General features: G+C 29.8%; 2 protein-coding genes across 5 annotated transcripts in view; both read left to right on the top strand.

The window, feature by feature from the left end:
- Positions 1–13182, top strand: part of LOC135952272 (basigin-like) — a 75723-nt gene extending 62541 nt beyond the window's left edge. For all 4 annotated transcript variants that reach the window (XM_065502132.1, XM_065502133.1, XM_065502135.1 and 1 more), the window contains exons 3-7: positions 4371–4491; positions 9492–9652; positions 9746–9853; positions 9930–10124; positions 11460–13182. In XM_065502132.1, the coding sequence (XP_065358204.1) occupies positions 4371–4491; positions 9492–9652; positions 9746–9853; positions 9930–10124; positions 11460–11593 (719 nt within the window). In that variant the 3' untranslated portion in view covers positions 11594–13182. The remainder of the gene's footprint in view (positions 1–4370; positions 4492–9491; positions 9653–9745; positions 9854–9929; positions 10125–11459) is intronic.
- LOC135952498 (uncharacterized) lies at positions 8670–9358 on the top strand. Its single transcript, XM_065502463.1, has 2 exons — positions 8670–8890; positions 8962–9358. Exons 1-2 carry the CDS (start codon positions 8786–8788, stop codon positions 9232–9234), a joined length of 378 nt encoding a protein of 125 aa, XP_065358535.1. The 5' UTR covers positions 8670–8785; the 3' UTR covers positions 9235–9358.
- Positions 13183–15954: the final 2772 nt, after the last annotated feature.

Raw genomic sequence — 15954 nt, 5'->3', positions numbered from 1 at the left:
TCCTCAATATCCTCGCACAAGCTTGAGAAGTCCTGTATCCCATTTACCAATGAAGGCTCCAATTGAGCAGTGCCCGGTTATCACTCCTACTAAATACATGAGACTGGTATTCTGGTTGCTTTTGAATCCAACTTTGGCCAAATAGCCCTGGATACCCTACAATCCGTCCTACTACAGCAGGATTGGTTCGTAGAGTTCCGAAATCTTTCGAAGACATATTGGAGGTTTAACCTCCCAGTCCCCATTAACATTGTCCAGATCTGACTAGTTCATCAGCTATCTCATCTGAATTCCAATAATTGTCTTAAACATCCTCTTTTCGGATACCAACGTAAAGTAGAATTATGGGAATTAATAGTGGTATATGATGTCGGGCTAATGACCATCTTTAGCACGTATGCAGACGTACATTTGAATCATATTTCCACAAAATTTAGAACCACGCATTGCTTACATCTTCCAGTTGTTTGAGGTTTGTTCACGTGAATATGGCCTTTCAAAAGGCCCCATGTAAAATAGATCAGCGGAATAAAATCACAAGGCCAATTGATATCGCCAAATCTCATGCAACTGCTGAATTGAAAAATTCATTGTTATCGTTAAGTTTTTCAAAAACTCAATTCACAAAAGTTCCAAATTTTTACCAAAAAGATATAAAAGGATGACAGCTTAATTTTTGACATTTTATCATTTGAGAGCCCAATTTACTTCCTAACCTTAAATTTGCACACCTTTTATTTATTTTGTTTTACTAATCTTACGAATAAATTTTGAAGAGTATGAAGCAACAAAAAATGCGAAGAAAATTTAAAATTTTGAATTTTCACCATTGAATAACAAAATATTGTGTTTTTTTTATCTAAATACGCTATTAGTAAACCTATAATCATGCTTGATGATTAAGTAGTTTTATCGTGTAATTGTTTGACGTATGACTGCTTGATGAATCAAACACTATGTGTAATATTATTCTTGGTTTTGATTATAAAGAGTACTGCTGAGTAAAGCCAAATCATTTTGTGGCTGTTATGTGAACGATTCTAGAATTTGTAAAGTAAAAAAAATTAAGTAATAATTGTAATAAATTAACGTTCGGAACATATAATTTTTTTACTTTATTCTGATAATTTCGAGGAGTGCAGGTCGGATTAGTGTGCGGGATTTTTTTTTTCAAATTTTTAGCTTTTGTTTTGAAATTTTTTTCAAATTTTTAGCTTTTGTTTTGAAACATTTCTACAATATAAATTTATTCAAAATATTGGTCATTGTTAGCTATTCCCATCTTACTGGCAACATATCGTTTCCGAGTCAAAAGAACTGTTCATATTTTAAGGCCAATATCGGATACTCTGTTCTGAAGTGAAGAGTATGCCAGACAGAGCGTTATGCATCAATTGAAACAAATAGTAGTCGGACGGGCACGGTCTGGACTATAAAGCGGGTGAAGCAAAACTTCCCAACCACTTAATTCTAAATACTTTTTAACAGGTATTGCAACATGTGGCCGAGCGTTGTCATGATGGAATGTCTGGCCACATATTCTGGTCGATTTTCGGCCAATGTTCGGTTCAAACGAATCAGTTGCATGCGGTACAGGTTCCCTGAGATTTCTGCTGCTCATAATTGATAGGACACTTTTGGTCCCATCAAATACAAAGCATTACCTTAGCAACATTGATATTTGGCTTTGGTGTCGATTCGACTGATTGGTACATCTTCGGGTTATCGTAATGGATCCATTTTTCATTGAAGTAATGATTCAAGCATCATTTCGTATTGTACCCAATTTCCCTGCTTTTGGATTTATCGTGCTGCTTGTAATCGTTTTGAAATTGCTGCTTGAGTAGCTCCCAATTATTTTGCAAGCTGTTGTTGAGTTTCATATGTTTTATATGGTCATAAAAAAAAACTCACGCAGAGTATCTGCTCTATGTATATTTCTCTATGGTTTACACCAGTGGTACGCAAAAAGAGGCATTTAATTTGTGTGCTCTTTTGGGTAAAAAATAAAATATCCACAACAACATCAAGAAACTGAATGAATTGTGTGTATTTTTACGCTCTATTACGCTCTTTTGTTCTCATTCGGGTTGTTTGACGAAAATCATCGTAACCTCAACAATATGAACGCCTACCATGGGTTTACACTATAATGTTCAATAACTAAGTGAGAATAAAAACAAAAACCGCGTTTTAAAGATATGCCATATATTGTAAATCCCGCATTTTTAAGTCATACACCCAACATATAACTACAACATTGATAATTTTTCTCAAATCTGTGCCTAATCAGCTCTGAAGTTTGTAAATGCGTTTACAAGGGCAAAAATTGTATTTTTCTCTTTTACAAAAGTTTTCGCCTTTAATCATTAAGGAAAAATACATTTTAGCTGGGTTTCCGCATACACCGTAATCGGCGCCGATAACGAAAACTGAAACTGAAAAATGTTGGTGTTCGTCACCGTCTCGTTTCCGAATTGTTTTCGTTTCAATTGGGTGCGTTGCGGCATAAAACAGAAATTATTTGTTTAATAGAAATTCATTATTTTTGACAAAATCTATTATTTTTTCCTCTTTCAATAAAGAAAATTTATTATTATTTTGATATTCTTTAAATTTGATATAAAAAAATAATTAAAATAATTTCGTTCCAACATCACCGAAAACAACCTACTTGATGTTGTTTTCGTTCCGGCCTCAAATGATATGTTTTTCGTTACTGATCGGTGCCGGTTCGTTCCCAATTTTCGTTGCCGATTTCTGAAACGAACTTTTTTTCGGTGCAAATGTATGGAATTTCGTATTGGGTGCCGATTACGGCGTATGCGGAAACGTAGCTTTTCAAGTGGAAATTTTAAATTTTTTCAGTTTTTATATTAAATTCTAATTAAATATTAATGTTTCGCCTTGAATCATAACGGAATCTTAATCTATACAGTATTAGCTTTCTAAAAAGGTATAAAAGTAGAAAAAATCGGTTGAAAAATATCGTATTATTAAAAAATGTTCGCCTTTATACATTGACATGATTTACATACATTGGTTTTTAAAAGCAGTATTAGATTGTTTTGATCTCATTTTTGCTTCTATGTATTATAATAGTTCTTTGGATTGAAGCACAAAATTTACAAATTCCCCTTTTTAATCCATTTCAGTTTCTTTATTTTTCAATTTGTTTCAAGGCGAATTAATATACCAGGTGATGGCAGTGGCGATTTCAGGCGAATACGAGCGAATTCATAAAATTTATATAAATGGTATTTGAATTCGCTTCGCTGGGTATATAAATACGCCTTGATTAGTTTAGTGATATCAGTGATGTCAATATCGTCACATGGTCAAGTAGACATTATGACACATCACAAAATACAAATATTACTCATAATTGCATTAATTTGTATATAATTTTTTCTTTCAGTCAAAAAGTTATACATACATTTATATATACTTAGAAATAAAAAAAACAATAAACCGGCACATTCCAGTAAATTAAAAGTGTGAACATTTATTATTATAAAATATTTAAAATAAATACAAATGCCAAGTACATTATACATACATACGTATAATATTTTTATAAAAAGAATATGTATGAATGCATAATTTTTATGGCAGCCACAATAATAAAATTACCATATTTATAATTACAATATTTTAGTGATTTCACTCCAAGTTGAATTGAAAAAAGACACACCAATGAATTTTCTTTATAATTTTATTTATATTTTAAATATTTTAAACATTATTGTCATTATTGTAATGTTTTCTAACAAAAAAAAAAAAAAAACTATATAAATCATTTTCATAAAGTTGCTATAACTATTTAAAATAGCTAAATAAAATTATTTTTAGATAAAACACAATTAACTAAATAATATAAACAACATTTACACTTTTTGTTATAAAATCTTATTAATTATTAAATATTAATTTTATTTTGCAATCTAAGCTAAACATTTATAAGTTTAAACAGAGTTTGTCTATTGTATCAACTTTTTCTGTTATATATTATTAAGCTTAAGTTTAAATTATTTAAACAAATACATAATTTAATTAATATTTACAAGTTTTTTTCTTTTTTTTTTTATAATAATTATTTTTAGTTTTAGTTCATTAAGCTTTATTTTTAATTTTTTCATGATCTCTTCATTCAGAAATTCAGTTCATGTAGTTAAAATATATTTTTTTTTAAATTTTAAATAAACATTTACATTACTATATATTAAAATAAAAGACCTCTCCTTTGTTTTTTGTTATAATTATATATAATATTCCTCTATGTTTTAGTTATACATAATATATATTATTTAGCAACACACATATACAATAATAATGTATTTAATTTTGAAAATTTAATTTATTGTTTACAGGGGCAGATTTTTTGGTGCCAAACTATGATAATGTAGAACATCAGCTAATATCCTATGAAATTCGGAGTCCATTAGTACTAAGCTGTAATATCACAGATCCCAGTGTAACCGATTTAACATGGTAAGTTAAATTTTATATTAAAAAAATAAATATATGTATATTGAAATTTGTTTGAAACTCTCACTTCTTATACAACTAATGAGCAAAGAAGAAAACAAGAACATTTTATAAACCTTGTTTAATGTATATTACTTTATGGCTGAACTACTATCAATTCAAAATCGCTTTGATTTATTTAAATTATAATTTCATTAAATTTTATCGAAATAGTCTATCGCTCACTATAAATCGCTACAAAGGTTACATTTGTAAGGTTAAGTTTCCACAACAATCTAAAACTTGGTAACACTTTCTTTTAGGTCACTTCTGTGTATTTATTTAGAATTAATAAATACATAGAACGGAAGGAGAGAGAAATGTCTGTGATAAAAAATCAAACAAAATTGCTATCTTTTCGCACATATTTGTGATACAATAACAAAATACATTCTCAATAATTAGATTTTTGAAAACATACTTAGGTTTTTGGCTCTCAGTTACCTATAAAATTTTCATCTATGTTAAAAAGAGTTCAGAACATAGTATCCGAAATTGGCTTAATTCATTCTTGGCCTAAAAAGATGAGCAGTTCTTTTGGCTCAGAATTCATATGTTGCCAGAAAGATGGGAAAAAGTCATAGCTAACAATGGCCAATACTTTGAATAAATTTATATTGCACAAAGGTTTAAAAAAAAGTAAAAAATTTTAAAAATCCCGAATTTTTAAGTCACGATCCTCACAAAAGATGGTACAAAGGTTTAGGTTCATAGAAAACTTGTTTATGTCCAAGACAATTATGAATGTTCAAGTCATTTTCTGAGAATGACCTTGGGTCTAAGCATAAATGGTGCCCGATTTTCGACATACGTTACTGTATAATATCTAAGTACTTAGAACTAATTTGTGCAATATTTGATCAGAATTGCCGCATAATCAACATATTTATGACTGCTCAAATAGTATTCCGGGGGGACATTTGTATGGGATCTAGGTGAAATCATGGACCGATATTCAATACCAAACAAATCGTATCAATAGAGAGTATTTCCAGCCAGCTAGCTCCTTTCGTTTTGGCTCTATCGTGTTTTCAACAGACAGGCATACGGACATATGTACATACTTTTTTTTTGTATATACTTTTGTGGGTCTGATTAATATTTCGATGTGTGTGTTACAAGCTGAATGGCAAAATCAATATACCGCCCATCTTTTTTGATGGTGTATAGGGTTTTTAATTTCCCGACCTTTTGTTGATTCCCGGGAATCGGGAAATTTTTTTCTACATTCCCGGTTACCCGGCTATTCCCGATATATATAATAATACAGTAAATTAGGAATATTATAGCTAAATTTCATATAAAAACTTTGTGTTATAATTATTAAATATCAGATCTTCGAAAAATTTAATTTTTTAGATTCATTCCAATGCCTTTGTTTAAACCAGAGTACGGAAATAAACAAATCGAAACGTTTGCAATCGTTTTGTTTTGTTCTTTGCAGTGAGTAAAACAAAAACCAAACATAAACAATGAGAATGATTGTCCCATTTTGTTTTTGCTCATGAGCGCAAACTGTACATTAATATAAACGTACGCAGCTAGAAAAGAAAAGAGTAAGAACAATATTGAAACATTATGATAAAAAACGTTTAACAAACGTTTGGTAAATGATTTACTCATTATAATAATAACACAGTACAAAAAAAAACAAAACGAATAAAAAATACGTTTCTCTATCTGTTTTGTACTCAAATGTACGATTGTAACGGTAAATTAAATAATGCAGATGAGTGAAAAGCCAATCGTTTTGTTTTCTCTCTTTGTCACTTGAAAAGTTTTTGTTTTGTTTTTGCTCATGTACAATCTTATATATAAAAAGAAGTGTACATTTTGATGTCACCACTAACTGCGAAAACGGGTCGACCGATTTCAACCAAAATTTCAGGGTACGTTGGGGATGGTCTGTAGATGGTTTATGTGAAGTTTGCACAGTGGTTCCGGATATATGGCTGGACCGATTTTTATCAAATTTTCGGTGAATCTCAGATTTTTAATTTTCGGTCTGTGGGGCTTGGTAAAATCTAATTTTTACACTATACCGCTAATGACACTGACTGGCGAAACAATGAAATATAAATCGATTGACACAGTAATGGACGAAGAACAAGCCTCAATTATGCTACTGAAACATTGAAAGTTGGATCACAGATAATGTTTCTCCGCAACATAAGCCATAAGCCAAAATTATGCAACGGAACACGATTGACCATCAAAAAACGTTCACCAAATTTAATTGAGGCAACAATCATCGGGGGCAGATTAAAATGCGAAGACGTAATGATTTCACGCATACCAAATATTTCCAACGACAAAGCATATGGCCAATCGTTGACTATTGCTGGCTTACATTTGGAAAATTCATGTTTTGTATGTGGTTTGCTCCCGAGTAAATAAAAAAAGAAACGTATATCCCCTGTCCTTAAGATGAATTCATAAATATAATATCCCATTTGCCTTAACTACATCCGTTTAATTTTTTTAAGGGCATATCATGCCACTGTACTTATAGATATCTGCTACAACTTTGTCAAATGACCACCTCAGTCTTTCGGGTGCGATGTCAGGTCGGGGGAGTCCGTGCTTTTTTTCCGACACTGTATATTCAAATCGATATGCAATATAAAACAGAATTATTGTAAGGGCCAGCAACGCGGACCAGGTTCAGCTAGTGCAATATAAAAATTTTGATTTGTTTTGTACATTTTGCAAACGTTTGCGAAATGTTTTGTTTGTTTTCATACTCTGGTTTAAAGTGAATTAATTTTAAAGTTAATTAATAACAGAATTTATTCAAACTTTGAATGATGAAATTTTTGTTAAATCAAATAATCATAGAATAAACACATTGAACGGAAGGAGAGGTGTTTATTTGAGGTGTTTATAGGTTTTTGCCTCTCAGTTACCTATCTAGTTGTCCATGCAAATAATTTTCAAAATTAATTGAAAAAATTGTCTTAATTAAACCTTTTTGTACTAGATTTTAATTGAAGAAAAATTTAAACATTTAATAAATTTTTGAAGCTATTTTGTTATGGATTTGAAGAAAAAATTTAAAGAAATTAGAATGATTCAATAAGAAATAAATTCTATAAATAATGAATTCTCTTTTTGAATTTTCATACGAAAAACCCCAAATAATAATAATAATAAGCGGTCTATTATTGCCAAGATATAAGTAAAAAACTGTTTTTTTTTTGGTGAAAAAAAGTTCTAACTTGTTTTCTATGTATTTTCGTGAGTTTTTAATTCCCGGGATTGCCGACTAAAAATCCCGGGAATCGGGTAGTTATAAATTGGCAAAATTCTCGGGAAATTTGTACTTTTGGCAAAAAAGTGGACAAAGATATAACTCAAACGACTCAAGGCTTCATTAGTCTTTACTTTCCGTTGATGTTGCGTTCTGTTCCGTTCTGGATTTTACTTATAGCTGTTAGTTGTTTTGTGACAAAATATATAATTTTTCTTTTCTTTTAACACATAATTCCTCTTTAAAACACATTAACTTACCTTGCATTCCCATTTCCTGTGATATTTTCGACCAGACGGCTCGTTTTTTTCCAAATTTCTATTAAATTTCACAAAATCAATAACAAATCATTTTTTTCTTTATTTAAAAAGCCGCTGTCACTTACAATTACGTAGACAATTTTTGTTTTTAACAGGTTTGTCCGGAACAGAACGGAACAGCACAGAAAAACTAACTACTTATACATGTTTTTCATGTACAAAAGAGAAACAGCTGATCTGCCTTCAATCTGTGTTAATTTGCTAAAAAAAATAAGTTTTAAAAAATTACCAGTTTATCCGGATTTGTCCCAATCTACCACCTTCGCACTCCAGTTCTCATTAAAACCATTTTAGTTATCTGTATTAGTTTAGAAGATATAGGGTTATCGAACCTATATACTAAATTTCATGTCTCTACCTTCGCGTTTGTGCTGGGCGATGAATTAGTGAGTCACTCAGTAACATTACTCTTTTATATATATAAGTGAAGTGCATCACAAAAAAATCAGATGTTGAAGAAATAAAGTTCGTAGTACACGTTACTGATTGCATACTTGTTCGATTTATCATAACTTTTATACCTAGCATAAAAACAATTATTTTTTTCCAATCAATTTGGTTTTTAAAAGATTTTCATGTTCAAAATTGAAAATTATTTTCACTTGAAAATATTTTTTATATATTGAAAACGTTTATATTTTATATTGTATTTTTTTTTTAAATTCGAATTTATAAATTTTTAATTAAAATGTCGGTAAATCAAAATGGTCAATTAATTTTACAAACATTGCAAAATTTGGAGGAGCCCTCTACTATATTGAAAATATCAAAAACAATAGCCGATGCTGTGGGTGTAAGTTGTATTCATCAGAAAACTTTTTAATCTAAAATAATGTTCATACATTTTGTTCTTTTATAAAAAAGGCTGATATTAATGATGTTAAGGAATCGGTTAAGGCTACATTGGATGGTGGCGTTCAATATGGTTATGTTCAGCGTTTGAACCGCAAATATTTTTCAGCTCCCGTGGACATGGGGGAAATGGATACATCGGTGCCAAATGATCAAAGCAATGATGTAGACATGTCTAAAGAATTAGCAGACCGCTCGGCTAGGAGAAGAAGACGAACAGTTCGTGGACGTAGAAGCCGTGGACGCCGTGTAGGAAGCAGACGCAGACGTAGATCTCGTCGTTAAAAATTTATTGTTGAAATGTGATCTTTCTTTGTTATTTTTCATTGTTAAGTGAATAAAATCTTGGGTGTAATGAATTATTTTGGAAATAAAATTATTGTATTTTAAAAAATATTAAAGATTCAAATTATTTTTTTTTGTATTGGTTTCTGTAAAAGATCAGTGAGAGTTGCAATATTTATATTTGAAATGTGCTTTACAGATTTAGAATTAAGTTGTTCCAGAATCAGATTTTGAAATGTTTGTTTTTATTTTTCCAGGGAAAAGAATGGTACAGATGTGAGAAAAGTTACAGAACTTGAAGGGCGCTTTCGCATAATAGCAGCCGAAAGAAAGTTTATCATTGATAAAACAGACATACATGATGATGGTCTCTATTCATGTGTGGCCAATGAACAAAAGAAACATATTAATGTTGTTGGTAAGTTGATTAATTTTCATTTGTTGTTTAATAAAATTATTAATTGAACTTGTCTTCAACTCTCTATTTCTATTTCTCTCTCGCCCTGTCTAGCTAATATTCTTGTTAGAGTGCCTTCAAATTCTGGGGTTGTTGAGGGTGAAAAATTGACAATTCAATGTACAGTTGTTGGTACTGATCCAAAATTGTCATGGGCTTTCCGTAAGTTTTATTAATTACTAAACTATTGTTATTTATTTATGTTAATTATTTAATTTTGTGTTTTTTTATTTTGAAGATAATTTAACCATCAACAGTACCACAGATCGTTATATTTTAAAACCCGATGAAAATAATGTAGAAAATGCTCTATTAATTATTGAAAATGTCTCCATGAATGATAGAGGCGAATTCAAGTGTATTGGTCGTAATGCTGCCACCGAATATCTTAAAAAAACAGAAGCTAGTGATACATCTTATGTGCGTGTAAAAGGTAGGTGTCGTCAGTCAGTCAACATTATTGGAATTAGAAAATAAGATGATTGTTTTTTTTTTGTTAAAAAATTATTTAATTTATATTCGGAATTCGAAGATGGCTGTTCGAATCAGTTAATGTTAAGCCGGCTATGATTTTTGGAAATATGTTTTCAGGGGGAACAGTTTAAATACACATTTCCATAGAAAAGTGTCTTCTAAAGACGCATTTCCATAAAGAAGTGTATTTTAATGACACAATTCCATAGAAAAGTTTCATCTGAAGATACATTTCCACCGAAAAGTGTCTTCTAAAGACAGATTTCTTTGAAAAATTGGCCGACTTCATAAACGCATTTTGCAAAGCAACACTGCAATGTATAGTGTTCATGAACGCAATAGATTTTGTTTTGGAAATGTCGCAAGTTCATTATTGTATGGCAATGCTTGTCCATGCGCAGCAGCTGTCAAATTTGTGAACTGTTTTTATTTATGATTCTTTACAAAACATTTATGCGTTCATGAAAGTCAGAAAATATTGCTTTGCCTTGTAATTGCTTTGCATTACTGCGTTTATGAAGTCGGCCATTGTCTTCTAAATACACATTTCCTATAAAAATTATCTTCTAAATATACATTTCCATTGAGAATTGTCATCTAAAGACACATTTTCATAGAGAAGAGTCATATAAAGACACATTTCCATAGAAAAGTATCTTCTTAAGACTCATTTCCATAGAAAAGTTCCTTCTAAAGACACATTTCCATAGAAAAGTGTCTTCTAAAGACACATTTCCAAAGAAAAGTGTCTTCTAAAGACACATTTCCATAGAAAAGTTCCTTCTAAAGACACATTTCCATTGAGAAGTGTATTCAAGACACATTTCCATCGAGAAGTGTCTTCCAAAGACACATTTCCATAGAAAAGTTCCTTCTAAAGACACATTTCCATAGAAAAGTGTCTTCTAAAGACACATTTTCATAGAGAAGTGTCTTCTAAAGTCACATTTCCATAGAAAAGTGTCTCTTTAAGATACATTTACATAGAAAAGTGTCTTCTTAAGACACATTTCCCTAGAAAAGTTTCATCTAAAAATAGGCTTAACATTATGTGATTTGACTGATGTTTACACATTAAGGGCTATTATTACAACTTGCCCTTATAGTTAAAATTAACTTTAAGGGTACCCATTTTCTATTGCTTAAAGTTACCTTTAACTTTAAAGGCAAGTTGTAATAATGGCCCTTAGACTATTATATCAAGTGTTACAATAATTCGACCGGCACTCCTCAGAATTCCCCCAACAAATTCATTTATTTTATTATTCATTAAATTTCTTTTCTTTTTTCGCAGGCAAATTTGCCGCTTTGTGGCCTTTCTTGGGTATCTGTGCTGAGGTTTTGATACTGTGTACCATTATTTTGATTTACGAGAAGAGACGTAACAAGAATGAATTGGACGAAAGTGACATAGATAACCAGGAGTAAGTTTCTAAATACAACTTCCTAAACGTTCTTCCTTTACTTCACATACACAAAACACAAACAAACAAACACAACCGTTCAGATAAAGTCCACAGCAAATCGACATGTTGCAACATGTTTTCATTTGTTTTGTTTTTGTTAATGGAAAAACAAGACAAAACAAAACAGAAAACAAAAATATGTACATGTTTCTTCCGTTTTGATTTTCTTTTGATTTTTTTTTTCTTCTCTGCTATTAAACTAAAAATTTAAAATTAAACAATAATAACAATATAAGTATGTAGTTTAAACCACCACCAACAAAACAATAATTGACTTTTTTAAGTTTTAAATGCAGACCGATAGACAGACAGACAATACACTTAAAACACACACGTTTTAAATTAAACGTTAAAAAAATTCAACATTTTTCGTTTTAAATGCTTTCTTTTTTCAAAGAAAAATATATATAAAAAAAAATAAAATATATAAAAACAAAACTAGCCAAATTTTAGTTTAAATAATTGTTTATAACTTGCTTCATTACTCTTAAATAATTAAAAATAATTTGTGTATTTCGTTTTCTCGTAAATTTATTTTATTTTTTCTTTTAAAAGCTTTTTTTGAAAACTTATTTTTTTTCCGTTTCCGTTTTCATGCAAATTCTTACAAAAACAAAACAAATATAAAAAAACAAAGTTTTTAGTGCAAAAGTACATTAATTTACACCGTGTTAATTATTTACCATATTTACACACTCAATACAAAAAAACAAAAACAAAATATATTTATATGATTATTATTATTTTTTATGATTATTATTACATTTAATTATTATTTTTGCTAGTTTGTTTTTGTTCTTAATATATATTTTTTTTATTTTTAAAATAATCCATAAAAAGTATTTTGCTTAAGTTTAAAATAAAAATCAAGGAAAAATAAACAATAAATAATTATTAAATAATTCTGTAAAAAAAAACAACAAAACAAAAATGCTCCATTTATATAAATAATTTTGATTTTTTTTTGTAAACTTTAAAATTCAGTTATTTATTAGTTTCTTTTGTTTTACTATTTTTTTGTCATTATTTTTAAAATAATTTCTTAATTATTATGTATTTAAAATAAAAACAACAAAATTTGAAAAGTGTGCTTAATATTAAAACAAATACAAATAATTAACTTAGTCTTTTTATTTTATTTTTTTTTTAAATAAATTTCTTTAGTTTCAGCCATATTTCAGTTTCAAATGTAATTGTTAATTAAATAATGCTAAAGTATAAGAGAAAAATGTTATTTAAGTACTTATTTTGCTTAATATACAATAATTTTGTTTTCACTTTTTATTATTATTAATCTTATTACATATATTTTATTTTTCTCTTTTGTATGTTTAGTTTTATACCATTTATAATTTCTATACCTTTTGTTAACATTTCAATTCTTTCTTTATTTTTGTGTCTTTTATTAAGTTTAATTAAAAACAAAGTTTGTATGATTTATTATTATTATTATTACTTTATTTTTCTTTTCTTTATTATTAACAAAACAAAAGAAGCCTTTAAAAACAAACAAAAAAATAATAAAAAAAAATTTTAAAAAAAAATATATAATTTTGTGTGTCTGTTTTTTATTTATTTTGTTTTATTTCATATTTTTTTGGGAATTAGTAGTATTTTCTGAAAGTATTAAGTACAATTCTGTAATTAGTTTAGTAATTAGTTGTCTCTCATGTAAACAAATACCTACATGTTTAGTTATATTGTAAACAAACCAATTTATTAGTGAATATTTAAATTTATTTTATTTCCCCTTGAAAAAGTATTCAAAGTAGATCTACCAAATGAATTGTTTTGTTCCTGCTAAACTTAGCTTAGAAACTTATTAAAATTTAATTGTTTTCTAAATTTTATGAAAAATCCCTTTACAATCGCATCTCATTTTCAAAACTATCGAATTCGATTGAACGATTTTTGAGTCATCATGGATTCAAAGATATCTTGGAATCAGAACACTCAGGCCATATACATACTCATGAAGTACAGCTATAGGAAAAACCTTGGCTGTCAAACACAGGAACACCAAATGTTTTTTCGACATGGTCGTCAATCCCATATTAATGTGTGGTGCTTTATCTGGTTGATGACTCTTGATAAATCCACTGATAACACTGTGTGTAATTTTTTGAGTCATGGAAATATAACCATATACGGACACCACTACCTGATAAAAGACAAAAAACAAAGACTCGTGTCTCCCAGTTTTGCCAAAAGTTATGCACTTTATGTCATTTTTGCAAAAAAAAGTGATAATTTTCTCAGGCTCATATCTTGCTAATTTTGATTTACTCTCTCTCTGAGGCAAAGTTGTAGCCCTTGTAGAACAAAAATCAAAAAAACTTCATTTCAAGATCAAAATCGCGAAAAACTAAAAAAATTCAAATTTTTTAAGCTGCCTAAAAGTATGCTTTAGTTTATAATAATACAATAGTTTATGGCCAAAACACTTAATTCCTTTAGTTTTTTCCTACTAACTTATATTGACCGTACCTAAACGGTGTTAAGAATCATTCCTAGGAAGTTCATATGTTCTAGAAAGTTGTTTATTGAGATCTTAAGTACATTTCTGTAGTTGATTGTTTCCTTGAATTTTGAACGGTTTGCTACTTATGACCTGAACAGGGGACAAAATGTAAAAAAACGAATTTAACCATAACAGAGCCTAATCCATGCTTAACACTGGCTTTTGTGTTTTTATAATAGAATTCGGAAACAGCTTAAAGTCTAATTTTACTGCCGTCAGTGATTAAATGCTTAAAATAATGGCAACTATCAATAAAAATGCGCTTTACGGTTTACCAACAATTTTATTACTCTGTCCCAAAAATCTTCTATTTTATTTATGGTTTGGGGTTGCACATTGAGTGCCGGGGTATGCAATTTGCATTTTATCGATGGCAAAATGGACAAATTTGTCTATCTCAACATTTTGAAGAAAAATTTAGAGCAAAGTGCGAATAAGAAGGTATAGAAAACATCTTTTCTTTTTATCTTGCTAGTTTGGAAATAATTTTGAGTCAATTAGCTTAAAAATAAAGGATGTTTTTTAAGTCCGATAGAACTTACAAAAGAGTTAACTGTTAAACGAACTGTCATACTGCGCTCACTTTTTTAACATTTTTGATCAGTATACTCTGGCAAATCATCATGAATAGAATGACGCTTGAATAACGCTACCAAATTATGCAAATTTTCTTTGAAAATCAGTAATCGATTCGCGAATCTTATAGGTTACTGTTTTATCGCAAAATTGTCATTAAACGTGCACCCAATTGGCTGAGGTATTATCGAATATCTGGTGATATATGTACATTTACTGATAGCAAGGCTGCCGTCAACGGAATAGTCTTCACGACAGCTAGGTTAACCGAGGAATGCCGGGTATCCCTTAATGAGATAGCGATACATTCAACGATAACGCTTATGGTTCCCTTATATGGAAATCAGGGTAATTGTATAGCAGAAGAATTGGCCAAAAGGGATGATGAATGAGGAGGCGATATACTCCTTTTCTGGTATTTCAATTGTTAAATGCAAGATGGCTGTTCAGCAGAAACTATATGAGACTGCACAAATAAAGGTGGACTGTGCTACAACGAGGTCGACTTGGCCCGTATATGATACCAGCAGGCCGAATCTACTTATGGAATTCCGTCGTTAGCAAATAAGCCTACAGGACACTGTATAATGCAGATGCTAGAAGACTGGGCCTAATGTATATCGATTACAGAAGCTGTCATAATGAAGAAGAGGAAGAGACTGTCAGCCCAATTATGAAAAAAAATTGTTCCACGGGAGTTTTTTCCCATTGAATTTGAATAGGAAAAATGGGAAAAGGGAAAAAACTCCCGGGGAATTTTTATTCATAATTGGGCTGTTGTATCACCTTTTCTGCCAATGCTCGGCTCTGACAAACCTGAGCTATCAAGGATGAATCTTAGACGAATCTATTCCTTCATCAGGGAATCTGGGGGGTTATTATGTAACTTCTTTCGAACAGAAATTCGTTCGATTCTGGGGTCAAATCACCGCATTCGAAATCGAGTACTTTGTCATCGAAATGTAGTTAACGTGGATCACGGCAGTCGTTATCGAAACGTATTTACTCGAAGTTGTACTCGATTGGTAATCTCTTATCGAAAATAAACAAACACCGTTTAGTGGTAAAACTAAACAAATCAACCAAAACAATGAAGTAAAATAATAAATAAATGAAAATATTTTTCTGATATTTTCTCAAAATAAGTGTAAAAAATATACATATTTTATTTTAAAATTGTAAAATTTTGGGCCACAATTTGTTTTGTATTTTGTTTACGTTTTTCA

The sequence above is a fragment of the Calliphora vicina genome, chromosome 2, assembly GCF_958450345.1.
Source record: "Calliphora vicina chromosome 2, idCalVici1.1, whole genome shotgun sequence".
NCBI lineage: Eukaryota > Metazoa > Arthropoda > Insecta > Diptera > Calliphoridae > Calliphora > Calliphora vicina.
The sequence above is the reverse complement of the archived record's forward strand: the minus strand, read 5'-3'. Positions and strand labels throughout refer to the sequence as shown.